Source organism: Mus caroli, unplaced genomic scaffold, assembly GCF_978045245.1.
Source record: "Mus caroli unplaced genomic scaffold, Mus_caroli_1 scaffold_20, whole genome shotgun sequence".
NCBI classification, from domain to species: domain Eukaryota; kingdom Metazoa; phylum Chordata; class Mammalia; order Rodentia; family Muridae; genus Mus; species Mus caroli.
The window spans coordinates 54,841,842-54,856,385 of NW_028227275.1; the positions used below are offsets into that span (position 1 = coordinate 54,841,842).

General features: G+C 52.9%; 2 protein-coding genes across 12 annotated transcripts; one reads left to right on the top strand and one right to left on the bottom strand.

Annotated features, from left to right (window-relative positions):
• Nucleotides 1-92: 92 nt before the first annotated feature.
• Nucleotides 93-8,634, bottom strand: Bad (BCL2 associated agonist of cell death). Of its 9 annotated transcripts, XR_015046146.1 has the most exons (5): nt 8,507-8,634; nt 7,901-8,080; nt 2,129-2,276; nt 1,156-1,346; nt 93-587 (listed from the first exon to the last, which is right to left on the bottom strand). XR_015046146.1 is itself a non-coding variant. In XM_021151671.2 (4 exons), the coding sequence occupies exons 1-4, from the start codon at nt 8,622-8,624 to the stop codon at nt 462-464; spliced, it is 615 nt and encodes a 204-aa protein (XP_021007330.1). In that variant the 5' UTR covers nt 8,625-8,634; the 3' UTR covers nt 93-461. The 9 variants fall into 9 exon arrangements, 8 of the variants coding, with proteins under 8 accessions (XP_021007330.1, XP_021007331.1, XP_021007332.1 ...); XM_021151671.2 differs by lacking the exon at nt 2,129-2,276; XM_021151672.3 differs by lacking the exons at nt 2,129-2,276; nt 8,507-8,634 and adding an exon at nt 8,323-8,400.
• A 795-nt stretch (nt 8,635-9,429) lies between these two features.
• On the top strand, nt 9,430-12,896 carry Gpr137 (G protein-coupled receptor 137). Of its 3 annotated transcripts, none has more exons than XM_021151667.3 (7): nt 9,430-10,460; nt 10,542-10,591; nt 11,203-11,428; nt 11,547-11,696; nt 11,817-11,945; nt 12,084-12,202; nt 12,429-12,896. In XM_021151667.3, exons 1-7 carry the CDS (start codon nt 10,104-10,106, stop codon nt 12,586-12,588), a joined length of 1,191 nt encoding a protein of 396 aa, XP_021007326.1. In that variant the 5' UTR covers nt 9,430-10,103; the 3' UTR covers nt 12,589-12,896. The 3 variants fall into 3 exon arrangements, with proteins under 3 accessions (XP_021007326.1, XP_085690020.1, XP_085690021.1); XM_085833894.1 differs by having other exon boundaries at nt 9,490-9,851; nt 9,994-10,591; XM_085833895.1 differs by having other exon boundaries at nt 9,490-9,851; nt 10,089-10,591.
• Nucleotides 12,897-14,544: the final 1,648 nt, after the last annotated feature.

Sequence of the window (14,544 nt, forward strand, 5' to 3'; positions counted from 1 at the left end):
GGTTCTTCCTCCGGTAAAAGGAGTCTCTCTTAAAACTATCAGCGATAAAGATCCGGATTGCGGAACTCCAAACGAAGGATAGAGGCGTGGCGGCACATGCGCAGGCTTTATTATAAAGCACGTTTCTCGCGACCTCAGGTCCCCAGTTATGACAGGACAGCACCCAGACCCCCAACTTAGCACAGGCGCCCGAGGGCAGTCCAGAACCGGAGAGGGAAAACAGCCACTTCCGGAGGCTTAGGGGGTGGGGTGTGTGGAAAACTTTGAAACTCCAAACAGGAGCCACCCCTCCGTGACTATTGCACGCACCGGAAGGGACTCGAGCTGTACGTCAGCTCTTCTCCCTGTTAAAGGGACACAGCGATCCTCTTTTTTTTCCTAAGGCCTCGAAAGACTTCCGCCCACACCCAATATGGCGGGCGACGGGAGCGGGTAGAGTTCCGGGAATGTGGAGCAGAAGATCACTGGGAGGGGGTGGAGCCTCCTTTGCCCAAGTTTCGATCCCACCAGGACTGGATAATGCGCGTCCAGCTGGTGCTTTGTCGCATCTGTGCTGCAGTGCCTGCGCTCTTTGGGCGAGGAAGTCCCTTCAGGGAAGGAGGAGGAAAGAGTGAGCCTCATTCTGGCATCCCGAATCAGGTCCCCACCACCAGCTTGCTCTGCACTGGGCGGTCAGAGACACGGGATGATGCGTGTGCCGGGATCCTAAATGAAACTGCACAGCCAGAGATCTAGTGTTTAGAGGATGGGGCAGAACTCAATAATTTAAAGTAGCATAAGAAGTTGGGGAGAGGCTCAGATGCCAGCAAGCCTCGTACTCTATGAACCTGGCAGTTCAGAAACTTTGGCGTGAAGTTGGTCTGTACTACAGATTTCGGTTCTCATAGCGGTCCGGCTGTAAGAGCTCTCGATTACAGGTGAAGGCATAAACCGGGACTGGGGACGGGGTCTTGGACAAAGAAGGAAGAGGGAGGAAATCCCAGCAAATCACTGGACACTGAGAGAGGACAGATTAGAACTGCAAGTCCCAGCATGCTCTACAACACGAAAGGGAAAATTGGTGGCTCTGAAACTAGAAATCCCGACATGCCCTAGATCAAAGGAGGGGTAGCGGCTGAGGGTTCAGGTCCCATCGCACCTAACGCTGGCGCTCACCTTGAAGGAACCCTCAAACTCATCGCTCATCCTTCGGAGCTCACGGCCGTAGCGCTGCGCTGCCCAGAGATTGGGGGGAGCGGAACGCGAGCGTCCTCGAAAAGGGCTAAGCTCCTCCTCCATCCCTTCATCCTCCTCGGTCCCCGCTGGGTACGAACTGTGGCGACTCCGAGTCTCCATAGCCCCAGCGCCTGCAGAGGTCAGGGAGTGGAAGAGGTGTGACTCTCTGGCCTGTTATTATCTGTTCCACAGCCTTAGTCCCTCCTTTGTGAATGCAGAGAACTCAGAGGGCTTTTGTGAGAAATCAGTTACTTCCACAAATCCTAGTACAGTGCTAGTAATGAAGTCTTTAGTGTACAAAAAGGAGTTCACTGTGCCTTTCATAAAATGCGGACATAAGCTATAACTATCACATGGTCTCATAGCAACCCTTACATAGAGAGGTGTCTTGCTGTGTCTTTGCAGGGGTCTTGGAAAACAATGCTCTGCGTCCCATTGCGCCTTTCTTGGGAGACAGTGTCAAGAACTGTTATCACTCATCCGTTTTATTTTTCTGAGACTGGAGTATGTGCTAAAGTATCCTCACCACCTGGTTCAGCAGACACAGCATGGTGGCTTGAGCTGGGCGTAGCGGTTTATATTTATAATCCCAGAACTGGTGAGGTCGAGAGAGGTTTAAGGTCAGCCTAGACTACAGGAGAACTTGTCTTTTGCCTCACACAAAAATGTGTGGTGTGGGATCGGGGACACTGGCCTACGAAGACACATGCACACAATAGCTACACAGGTGGTCAGAGAGGTCACGTTTCCTCAGGTTAACATGGTTGTTAAAGGCCTGAGGCCAGAAGTCCCTGGGTCTGGAACTCAGAGCTTGTCAGGCTGTGCAGCTCTTGCCTTGCCCAGCCACCCTTCACTTTTACATTCTCTTCATGAAGGGACAATCTCACCTTGCCTACATACTAACGCACCTCACCTGTGTGAAGGTCGCATCGGTGTGTAGACGTGTCCTGTGAGCAGCAAGAGCATTGTGGGTGATCTCCTCTGGTCTGGGTATTGTGTGCCATCCTGACTTCTGCCACCTGTACCCCTCTGTCCAGACCAGTGAAGACCCAGAACCACTCCTAGGGGCAGAGTCCAGAGCTAAGCACAGCCTGCTGCCCACACCCAGGTATCTGCAGGCTTGGGAGGAGGTAAAATCACCCTCATGTTCAGGGGTTGATAAATTTGCTTCCCTCTCTCAAAGGTCAGCTGTCAAGACTCTGCAGCTCAGCTGTAGGATCCCAGCTGCAGACACGGGACAAAAAGCAGAGATAGGAGGGAACCCTTATGAAAGACCTGGCCCAGGTCTGCTGCAAACATCTGGCCAGAACAGAATAGCATTGCTCACCTACAGAGTGCTTTCACTAGGGCCACTCAGTAGCTGGGTGGGTTCCCTTTTGTGATCTTGGGCCCATTTCCCCAGTTCCTTGTCACCTCAGTCTTTGTCTGTAGCACAAGGTCAGCCTGTCTCATAGTCACCACTCCACCCTGTCCTTTGAGCATCCATTGGTTTCTTGGCTCCTGTATGGCAGATGCGGAGTTCTCCCATCTTACATAGAAGTTTGACACCGAAAGGAACATGCCTGCCTTGTGTTGGTGCAGCCCATCTGCACCGAGTAATGAACCTGAGCCCTGGAATCAAGGCGTTTGTGTGCTGAACTGGTGGTGGCAAGGCGAATGTCTTCCAGGTGGCCTTGGTTTGAGCTCAGCCTCTCCTCCTTCATGAAGAAGCAAAACAAGGGCTGTTGAGATTGCTCAGCCGGTGGAGGAGCGTTCAGTACAGCCAGATGAGCTGAGTGGGGCCTTGGAATCCATGGAAAGGGAGGAAGAACCCCCACTAGCACCTGGACATGTGGCAACCGCACCCCTTCCCGAACAAATCTGCTTTCCTAAGCTACGTTAAAATCCTTCTTTAGCACCGGGCATGGTAGCACACGGCTTTAATCCAAGCACTCTGGAGGCAGAGGCCTTTGGATCTCTTGAGTTCAAGGCCAGCCTGGTCCAAAGTGAGTTCCAGGACGGCCAGAGTTACATAGAGACAGTCTCAAAACACAAAAGAAATAAAAATCCTTGCTTAACATGCTCAAGGTTCCGTCCCAGCACCTTACAAACCAACCAACCAGTCAGAATGCTGACCAGGCCAGGCTGGACGATCCCTTTGGATCTGTTCATTTAGTTCTTAACTCCTATGGATGCAGCTCCTCTTTTTACAGGAAGTCAAACGAGGGCAAACAGTGACAAAGACTGGTACACACCAGTCTGACTCTGGGGTCTGTGTTCTGTTCATGTCCCAGCCCCCTTCAGCAGTACCACAAACCACCTTGGTGGTCCAACTAGGAGGAGTCATGTTCTCCCGCCCTGACTAATGTCAGCCATGCCAAGAGCCATGCTGTGCCATGGAGAACTGAACTAAAGACACACAGTAACGCCAAGCACCTCAGCGGCAGAATGCCATCCATCTGTGTCAGAGCGTTTGTGCTGGCTGACGAGAAAGGGGCTCAGGTGGCAGAAATGCTGATCTTAAATTTAAACTTCTGGCCCTCCTGCTCCTTCCCCCACGGCAGCTCATGTGGTGCTGAGGCTGCACGCACACTTAGGCAGATATTCCACAGTCTGAGCTGCATCTCCAGCCCCTTAATAGAATTTTAAAAATTACGGGAAAGAACCTGGAGATTCTGTGAACTACTAGGACAAAGAGGGTGGGAAAGGTGAGGCCTAGGCCTGCCTCAGTCCCTCCAGGGTGGGGGAAACAGGAAGAAACTGGTTGATAGGCACCTTTAGCTCCTTACCCACAGGGCTTCTGGGTAAGTGGGTGTGGCTGAACCAGCAAATCCACAGTGCAAGAATCCTAGCATACTCCTCTAAAATCGGTGGGAGTGCCTAGGGGATGACAGAGCATGGAAAGGTGCCTGCCACCAAGCCCTCAATTCCTAAGACCAACGAGAGAACAGGAGAGAACCAAATTAACTCCTAAAAAGTATCCTCTGATCTCCATAAGTGTCTTTACACACACAAAATAATTCGTTAAACAAACAAAGAAACAAACAAACAAACAAAAAAAAAAAAAACAAAAAACTGTGGTGACCAGGGAGGAGAGTAATAAAAACAAAACCAGTGTTTCCCAGACACTTCCAAGTACAGTGAGGCTCTGCCCGCAGGCAGGGCAAGCCACTCTGTCTGCCTCTTCTCCACAATGGCCTGCCCAGACCTGTGCAATAGCCTTGAGGAAAGGCATTTTAGAGTCTAGCCTGGGGCCTTACCTGGCCCTGCTCTGGCCAAACATTCTGTCAGAGCCTCTATAACAACAGCGCAGCTTGCTGGTACCTGGATTCAGAGACAAAATGTCCCAGAAAACACCTTTGTGCCCACCACTGCTTCACTCAGTAACACTGAAATGTGATTTTCACACAGTTTCTTACCTGTTATAATAAAATACTTTGTTCCCAGGATTTTGTCACTTTGCCACTTCAATAGATAAAACTGTTCCCAGCTAGGCGTGGTAGCACATGCATGCCCTTAGTCCAAGCCCCTGGGGGTAAGAGGCGAGAGTTCGAGGCTAGCAGAGCTAGTTCCTGAAAAGCCAGAGCTACACAGAGAAACTCTGTCTCAAAATAAAGCAGAACTATTTCCTGAAGTTGGTACAAACTGGTAGTCCCAGCTACTTGCTAGTTGGGTGTCTGAGGCCAGATGGTTGCTTAAGCCCAGGAATTTGAGGTCATCCTGGGCAGCACAGTGAGACTCTGTCTCACCAAATGTGACAAAGGCTGGAGATGTGGTTCAGTGAGAGAGTCCCTGCCTAGTAAGCTGGAGGCCCTGGATCTTAAAACCTCAAAACATAACAACAAAAATATTCCTAGCTCAGGGGCTGTACAAAAGCACAGGGATTATTTGCTCCATGTCTAAATCCCTGTTCTAAAACCCAACTATGCCACTTTCAGTGGCTCCCCATTGTCTATCTGTATTCCTTCTAGTCGCCTCTATCCTGAATCTAACCTACACCTCATGTTTGCCAGGCAAGAGCAATGGATGTTTAAGGCACTGCATAAATTGCACTTACTACTGAAGGAACCCCAGGTCTGCAGAGAATGAGCCAACCCAACAGCAACAATGATACCCACAACTAGGGTGGTGGTCGGGCCTAGGGCCTCCATCATGTCTCCTCGGTGCCAGTCAGTTTCTAAGCAGTTACCAGAACCCTGAGAAGTAGGACCAGTTCTATTCCCATTTTACAGTTTAGGAAATTAAGGCAGAAGCAGTTGACCTCTCAATCTGCACTTAAAAGGCCCTCCTCAGCTGCAGCAATCTGGCCCAGAGGCCAGTACTGGCTGCTTCTCCCATTTTATGACCTCCCCACTCTCTTCCTACTGTGCAGTCCCTGTGTGCTGCAGTCCCTGCCCTAGGGACACTCACAGCCCAGTGGACCTTGGTGCAGTTAGTCAGGAGAGGTAGGGTGAGCTGACTGTGCACACAGAGATGGCTACAAGGTCCATAGCCCTGGCAGGTCTGACACTTGCAGATCTCACTTGTGTTGCTTTTGCTTTGCTGAGACAGGGTCTAAGTAGTCTAAGCCATCCCCAAACTCATCTGTGCTTGGTGCTAAGATTATAGGCATATACTACCATACCCAGTTCTGCATTTGAGACCACTGAAAAGTAAATCAAATGTTTATGAATCCCATCACCACCTGCCACACACGCACACACACACACACCCCACACACTGGCCCAGGGAGTGTCTGTCTCTGCCTAGCATGGGATGGGGGGAAGCAAAGAGGACACTCGTTCAGCTACCTTCCCTCCCCATGGCTGTTTGTCCTGGTCGCCTTCATTCACAGCAGCTCTCCTTCATGGAGCTGGGGTGCACCTCTGCTCCCACCAGCAGCAGGCCCTGCTTCTACTGTGCTCCCTAAAGCTGCTTGCAAAGCCTGTCAGTGTCCCTCCCCCACTCAAGCCTCAGGCTTGTCCTTCCTCCTATGAGTATCCCCACCTTTCCTTCCAGTCTCTCATCCCAGACCCTGTCACTTTGTCCTAGCATGATGCCAGCCAATTGTCACCTCCTTCCTGTTGAAGTACCCCCTTGGAGTAGATGTAATACTCAAGGCAGCTCCTCTTTTGGGGGCTAGACCAGCTCACCCCTCAACCACAAGACGGAAGCCAGGTTCCTCAGTCCCATGTTGCTGGGACAGCTCTAAAGAGGGGGATTCTAGCCTGGGGTTGTCTGGACAAGGCCGGGCCCTTCACTCTGCAGACTGGAGTACTGTGACGAAGCAGTGCGGGACCCCAGCCAGGCCCCACCTGTGGATGTGCACCAGCCGCCTGCCTTCCTGAACAAGCTGCTGCAGCTGAGTGGGGTTGTGAGTCACCATGTGGTTGCTGGGATTTGAACTCCAGACCTTTGGAAGAGCAGTTGGGTGCTCTTACCCACTGAGCCATCTCACCAGCCCCCTGTAACTCCAGCTTTAGGGGATCCAACACCCTCTTCTGGACTCCAAGCCTGTACTTGCACATGTGCATTTTACACGGGCATACATATACACATAATTTAAAAAAGAAAGTGGAATGCCAGGCATGGTGATCTGTGATCCTAGTACTTGGTAGGCAGAGGCTGGAGGATCAGGAGTTCAAGGCTAGTCTCAGCTGTATAGTTTGAGACAGTCCAGGGATACATGAGGGGGTAGGGATAAGTTAAGTTCTATGGAGCCAGTGACAAACCTGGTTGAGCTCAGATTTCTGTGGCTGTACAGGGTCAGCAATGGGAAGTGGGGAGTATAACCAGTATCTCCAGCGCCTCTTCTTCCATCTCGCCACTCACTCACACTTTCCAGCTTCAGTTTGTCACTTAGGGTCACCTGCCTGACCCATCTGGGCAAGAATAGTCGGGCTGAAGGTGAGCCATAGAGTAAGAAAGAACCTACTGAGCCAGGCGGCAGTGGTGCATGCCTTTAATCCCAGCACTTGGGAGGCAGAGACATGAGGATTTCTGAGCTCAAGGCCAGCCTGGTAGTAAATGCACTGAGCCATTTTTCCAGTCCCCTTCCCCCACCCCTTCTTTTAACCTTCAGCTTTCTTCTTCCTTTTTTTTATTAGTTTTTATTATTATTTATTTTTTGGTTTTTCTGTAGGAGTGAGTTCCAGGATAGCCAGAGTTACACAGAGAAACCTTGTCTCGAAAAACCAAAAAATAATCATTTTAAAGAAAGAAAGAAAGAAAGAAAGAAAGAAAGAACCAACCTACTGGCCACTTCTTGGGCTGGAGAGATGGCTCAGTGGTTAAGAGCACTGACTGCTCTTCCAGAGGTACTGAGTTCAATTCCCAGCAACCACATGGTGGCTCACAAACATCTGTAATGGGATTCAGTGCCCTTTTCTGAAGACAGCTACAGTGTACTCACATACAATAAATAAATAAATAAATAAATAAATAAATAAAAGTCACTTCTTTGGGGCTCTGCTTACCTCCCCCTGATCTTGGGGACATAATAAGGGGGTCTGTTTTCAGCATTCAGTGAATCAGCTTAATCATTAAGGGCATACCATATATCTCTGTGAATTAGTCCAGTGATGGTTTGTAGAAGAAGCAATCTGATGAAAGGAGCTATCTGGGGCTTCCCAAGAATCTTTAGGAAGTATGGCTGCAACAGCAATGTAAGGGGCAACTGAGAGTCAGGGGGCATGGGACAGGCAGATAATGGTAGCGAGGAACCTACCTCCATGATGACTGTTGGTGGCTGCCCGTCCCTGCTGATGAACGATGCTCCCCAGGAGACCTGGGGCCAGGTAGGGACCTGGCTGGTCCTCAGTGAGGCTAGGGCCCAGGCCCCTATCTGTAGCACTAGCGTCTTCCTGCTCACTCGGCTCAAACTCTGGGATCTGGAACATACTCTGGGCTGTAGAGACAAGGGAAGAAGTACTCACTACACAGCTAGGCAAACAGTGTTTATGAGAAGCAGAGGAGAGGTACTCCTGTCTCCCTCTCTCACCAAGGTAGCTCAACTCCCCAAATCTTCCCAACCCCTCATTTGTCTGCTCAGTCTGCCTGGCTGTCGCCGAAATATTAAATCTCTCTTCAGAGTTCTGTCCAGACACTAGTGCGCTCCCCCTGCCCGTTAGGACCGGGAATAGGTCTCACCCCAAGCCCGATCTCGAGGCCCCTGACCCGGGCCTGCCTCCTCCCTCCAGTTCTAAGGGCGCCCGGCCCTAGTTTCCTGGGCGACGAGAACTGTCACAGATCTGACCCAATCAGTTCTCGAAGTAAATCCCGGGTCGGCCCGGAGGCGGGGCCACCCCAAGCCAGGTCCCACCCCTGCGCCGACCTGCTGGTCTCCACCGCCTTCCTCCCGCGTCGCTCCCCAGGCTCCGGATTCCGGGATCGGACTTCCTCAAGCCTAGGGCGTGTGCAGGAGCCAGCGAGGGCTGCTTTGGGGTTCCCATTTGGATCCTGGAGGCCTGCTTCGGCTGATAAGTCCTCCAGCCCTTCTGGGCCCGAATTCCCTCCTGTAAAATGGGGCTAATGACACCTCCCTGGGGAGCTGGTGAAAACTCTGTAAACAGCTTAGTGATTACTTATAGAGCCGTTCACTGAAGCTCGGCCGTCGGATGCAATGGTCGTTGCGATGGTTATTGCTCCCTCTGGACCGAGTGACCGGGATGGGAAGACCAGCTCCTTCTTCCCGATCGTGGAGGCCTTGCACTGCCCGTCTTGGGGACAACCCCCCGCGCCATTTCGGGAGCTCCTTTCCGGCAGGATGGCCGCCCGGGTGCGGAAGAAAGGACAGGGGCGCCCAGGAAGGCGAGCCGTGGGGCTCCAAGGGGCTCTGCTGCCAAGATAGGTGTGCGTACGCTGCCCCAGGCCGGAGCGCGGGGCCTGCAGACAGAAGCTAGGGGGCGGGGTCCGGGTACCATCTTGGTTGTGGGCGGAAGTTTCCTTCAGTGACCCTGTGCGGGGAAGTCGTTGCCGCCCCCATATGGGCACGCCGAACGCGATGTGGGTTTGGGAATCTAAGCGTGGGAAATGGTAGTCCTCAAACATTAAGAGCTGGCGGTCCATGGCACTGGTAGCCCAGGTGCTTGCTGTGTGCGGCCTGCTCTACTCTCGGCCGCCCGCCCGCCGCCATCCGTAACCCGGGACACCCGCCCGCAGCGCACCTTGCGCCGATTCTCGAAGAGATGCACGCCGGGCGCGGCGCATGGCTTCGGAGTCCCTGCCGGTCGCTACGCAGTTTACGTAGCGAACGGACGCCCGCGCAGGCGCAGGAGTGGGGCGGAGCAGAGGGAGCCGGGGAGCTGGAGCCCGGTGTCCCGGCGACCGGATCCCGCTTACCCCGCAGCGGCCTGAGAACCTGACATCGACTTCCTCTTATTCACCGGGGCTGAGGGTGGACGCGGTGGGGGAACACGTCTGGAATCTTGAGGACAGAGGAAGAAGCCTCCCAATCCGGATTATTGGAGGGGAAAGAGGAACCAAGCTTGGGGAGGGGGAGAGCGGGGCGTTGGGCGCCCCCGCAGCGGCCGCTGTCCTAAGCTGACGGGCATCGGCCGGCTCTCCCCCTCCTGCCAGCCGGACACGAGCAACCAAGGCCTCTGTGCCACTGCATCCTCGCATCTTGGCTCGGGCTGGCCCAGGGAGGGCACCCCCAACCCCCATTTCCTTTGCCCTGGGTAGGAAAGACTACTTTATACACTCCAGAGTAACGGGTATAGGGCCCAGGGCCCAGGTTACCCGTGCCCACCCCCACCCCCACCCCCACGCCCGACTCTGCTGAGGAGGAAAGGCCTGACAACCTCAACTTCTTTTTTCCAGAGTTCCCAGGTCTCACCACTTATTGCAGGACCCACCCCTCCGTATTTATTTCCCTGGCTTCTGGCCAGCCCTCTATCTCTGTCTCCGGGTTTCAGGCCTCCCTCCTTGACATGGAGAGTAACCTGTCTGGTCTGGTGCCTGCAGCTGGGCTGGTACCTGCACTGCCGCCTACAGTGACCCTGGGGCTGACCGCTGCCTACACTGCCCTATACGCTCTGCTCTTCTTCTCTGTCTATGCCCAGCTCTGGCTGGTGCTTCTGTATGGGCACAAGCGCCTCAGCTATCAGACAGTATTCCTGGCGCTCTGTCTGCTCTGGGCAGCCTTGCGTACCACACTCTTCTCCTTCTACTTCCGAGATACTCCCAGGGCCAACCGCCTGGGGCCCTTGCCTTTTTGGCTTCTCTATTGCTGCCCTGTCTGCCTGCAGTTCTTCACACTGACGCTTATGAACCTCTACTTTGCGCAGGTAACCACGGGAACCGGTGTGGTGGGAGTAGGAGGGCAATCCCAAGGGTCCAAAGGAGTGATGGGGTATCTCTGCTCCCAGGTGGTGTTCAAGGCCAAGGCGAAGCGTCGGCCAGAGATGAGCCGAGGCTTGTAAGTACTGGAGATGTCAATGGGTCAGTGGCAGGGAGGAAGCCCACCTAGCAGGGTTGAGACAAGAGGAACCTCAGAAGTATTTGTGAGAGACCTTGAGAAACCTGAAGCGTCTGATACAGACATCTATGATAGTGTCAGGGGAGAGACACCATCAACATCACCTGTGGTGGAGAAAGATGGAGGCTCCAACCCATGGAATGCATGAAGTCTTGCTGCACTTTTAGTGACCTTGGCTGCAACACCCCTGTCCTTACACAGTGCCTTCTAGTTTATAAAGATATTTCACAAGCATCTTGGCACATCTCACCTGAGGTGCTATTCCTATCCTCATTTGAGAGGATAACTGAGGCCCAGTTAGACAAAGCACCATGCTCAAGGTCACACAGCTGGAATGAGGCCCACTCAGGAACAGATGTTTGGCCCGGTGCTCCTATGATGCTGTAGCTCTTACTCACCCGCTCAGTTTCCCCATCTGCAGAACTAGATGAGCAGAGTTTAGATGTGGCCATCTGAGTTCTAACTGACCCTGGGGTCTCCTGAGGAGTCAGGGTTGCTGGTGAGGGCCGAGGGGATCCGTGCTCTGGGACTGACTTTGCTGTGGGCTGCAGGCTGGCTGTCCGAGGGGCCTTCGTGGGTGCTTCACTGCTCTTTTTGCTGGTGAATGTACTGTGTGCAGTGCTGTCTCGCCAGCGCCAGGCACAGCCCTGGGTCCTTCTGCTGGTACGTGTCCTGGTAAGCGACTCTCTCTTCGTCATCTGTGCCCTCTCGCTTGCCGCCTGCCTCTGCCTCGTGGCCCGTCGAGCCCCTTCCACCAGCATCTACTTAGAGGCCAAGGTAGGGCTACCAACCTTGAGGTAGTACCCTTGGGGCTCCTTGGACAGAGTTCTTTAGGATGTAAAGGAAGATAGGAGCCCTCCTCTCCATGAAGATCCTCTATTGTCATTTTTGCCAGGGGACCAGCGTGTGTCAGGCAGCTGCTATAGGGGGTGCCATGGTCCTGCTCTATGCCAGCCGGGCCTGTTACAACCTGGCAGCTCTGGCCTTGGCCCCTCGGAGCCGGCTAGATGCCTTCGATTACGACTGGTACAACGTATCTGACCAGGTAGGCATTGGTCCTGTTTGTCCCTTCTTTGGTAACTATAGTATCTAGCCTCCAGCTGGCCAGGGCCCTGCCAGCAGCCTCTGTGGTGGCAGAATGCCCTCAGCCCCTGCTTTTCCCCAGGCAGACCTGGTGAATGACCTGGGGAACAAAGGCTACCTGGTGTTTGGTCTCATCCTCTTCGTCTGGGAATTGCTGCCCACCACATTGCTGGTGGGCTTCTTCCGGGTACACCGGCCCCCACAGGATCTGGTAGGGACCCCCCCCCCAACCACCTCTTGGTCCAGTGTAGAGGGCTGGACCCGGGGAATTCTGGTCTGGGGTCCTGGGACAGTTACAGCAGCAGAAGAAAATATCCATAGTACCGACTTCTTTCCCCATACCTTACAGAGCACCAGCCGAATCCTCAATGGGCAGGTTTTTGGCTCCCGATCCTACTTCTTTGACCGGGCTGGCCATTGTGAGGATGAGGGCTGTTCCTGGGAGCATAGCCGGAGTGAGAGCACCAGGTAGGCGCCTCCACCCTGCCTGAAGTGCCTCGAGATCCAGCCTGCCTCCACGAGGCAATGGGAACCAATCTGTTCTGAGTGAAACCCCTCTGAGTTCCCAGTGCCCACCCCTGCCCACAAAAGCAGTTTGCCCTTTGACCTAGGGCTCTCTGTTTCTCGGCCTCTCCCATCTCAAGAATGTGGCCCTGGGCACTGCCTGGGACTCACCTTGCTTCTCTGCCCGCAGCATGTCCGGCAGCCTGGGCTCTGGCAGTTGGTATGGTGCCATCGGACGTGAGCCAGGCTGGGGAGGGGCCGGCCAGACGAGGACCACTCCTCTGCTCTTCTCCCAGGTGCCAGGACCTGGTAGTCACCACCACAGCCTCTATTCTACACCACAGACGTGATCTGCTTTTACTCCCTTTAGAATACCCAGGCCCCAGCTCCCCTGATCCCTGGCCCCTGTGCCAAGTACGTCTGCTGCTTCTTGCCCAGGATGCCAGGAGACTGTGGCTGCTTCTCTCCTCTGGCCAGCTCCTTGCTGCTCCTATTGTAGTGAGCTTGTGCCATCCCCCTAAAATGGAAACAAGGCCCCAGGATACCAGATGCCCACAGTGCCCTGGCATGACCTGCCACCTCTGCTTCCACACTGGAGCCGGCTACCTCTCCTGTGCCTACCACTCAATAAACAGAGGCTGTGCCCTGTCCTCCCTCCTGTCACTCGTCTGAGTTCTGTTCCTTCTCACCTTGACCTGTTTGGCATCGGGATAATCAAACGCTGGCCCATAACATGGGTTGCCAGACTGGGCAGCTGCCATTCACCTTTGGCGAAGGTAGTGAGCCCTGAGCAGCAGTGATACTGCACGTACCTCTGCTCTTAAAGCTCTCCTGGTTCAGAGTAGCCTTCTCTGTGCTGCCCAACCTGGCCTGAAAGTCCTCACCTCAAATGATCCTCCTGCCTTAGGCTCAGCTCAAATACCTGAAGCTAGAGGTTTGTCCTGGTTGAAAAGTGACTTCCACAGGCTGGGGATGGGGCTTACCTGTTGAGTACTTTCCAGGAATGTCCAAGGCCATGAGTTGAGGGGCCAGGGAATCAAATCTCCACGAGACTTCACTGGTTGTGCAGAGAACCATAACCCCTCCTGGACCATACAGCATTATAATTATGTGACTTTTAGGCATCTTTAATTTTTTTTTTTTTTTTTTTTTTTTTTTGGTTTTTTGAGACAGGGTTTCTCTGTATAGCCCTGGCTGACCTGGAACTCACTTTGTAGACCAGGCTGGCCTCAAACTCAGAAATCTGCCTGCCTCTGCCTCCTGAATGCTGGGATTAAAGGCGTGCACCACCACACCCAGCTAAAATTTTTTGTTACATTTATTTATTGTGTGTGTGTGGCTCATGTATTGTAGAGGCAATTCTCTCCTTCTGTCCTAGGTCCTATAGATCAAACTCAGGTGTAGTTTTGGTAGCAAGTACCTTTGCCCACTAAGCCATCTCATCAGCCCTTTAACATTCTTTGTTGTTGTTTGTGTTTTTCCAAGACAGGGATTCTCTGTAGCCGTGGCTATCTTGGAATTCACTCTAGACCAGACTGGCCTTGAACTCACAGAAATCCACCTGCCTCTGCCTCTTGAGCTCTACGATAGGCATGTGTGCTACCACGCAGAGCCAACTTCTTTTTAATGACATGCATTTATTTGTATATATGTCTTCGTGTATGTATGGATAAGCACTTGGCACAGCACATACGTAGAGGTCAGATGACAACTTACAAGTTGGTTCACTTCATATGGACTGGCAAGGTAGAACTTATATCACCAGGCTTGGTGGCAAAGGCTTTTATCTGTTGAGCCATCTCATTGGCCCAGTTTGGCATAATTTTTTTTCCTTCCTTCCTTCCTTCCTTCCTTCCTTCCTTCCTTCCTTCCTTTCTTTCTTTCCTTTTTTTTTTAAAGATTTATTTATTTATTATTATACATAAGTACACTGTAGCTGTCTTCAGACACGCCAGAAGAGGGCATCAGATCTCATTATGGGTGGTTGTGAGCCACCATATGGTTGCTGGGATTTGAACTCAAGACCTTTGGAAGACCAGTGGGTGCTCTTACCCGCTGAGCCATCCTGCCCGCCCCCCTCATTTTTTTCTTAAGATTATTTATATTTATGTATAGGTGTATCTGCACCTGTGCCTGTGTGTAGTGCCCAAAAAGGCCAGAAGAGGGCATCGGATCCCCAAGAGTTAGAGGTTGCTGTGAGTTGCCAGTGCTGGAGACTGAACTTAGTAGGTCTTTTGGAGGAGGAGCAGCAAGTGCTCTTAACTGCTAAGCCATCTCCACAGCCTGGTAGGCATCTTGTCTTCTAA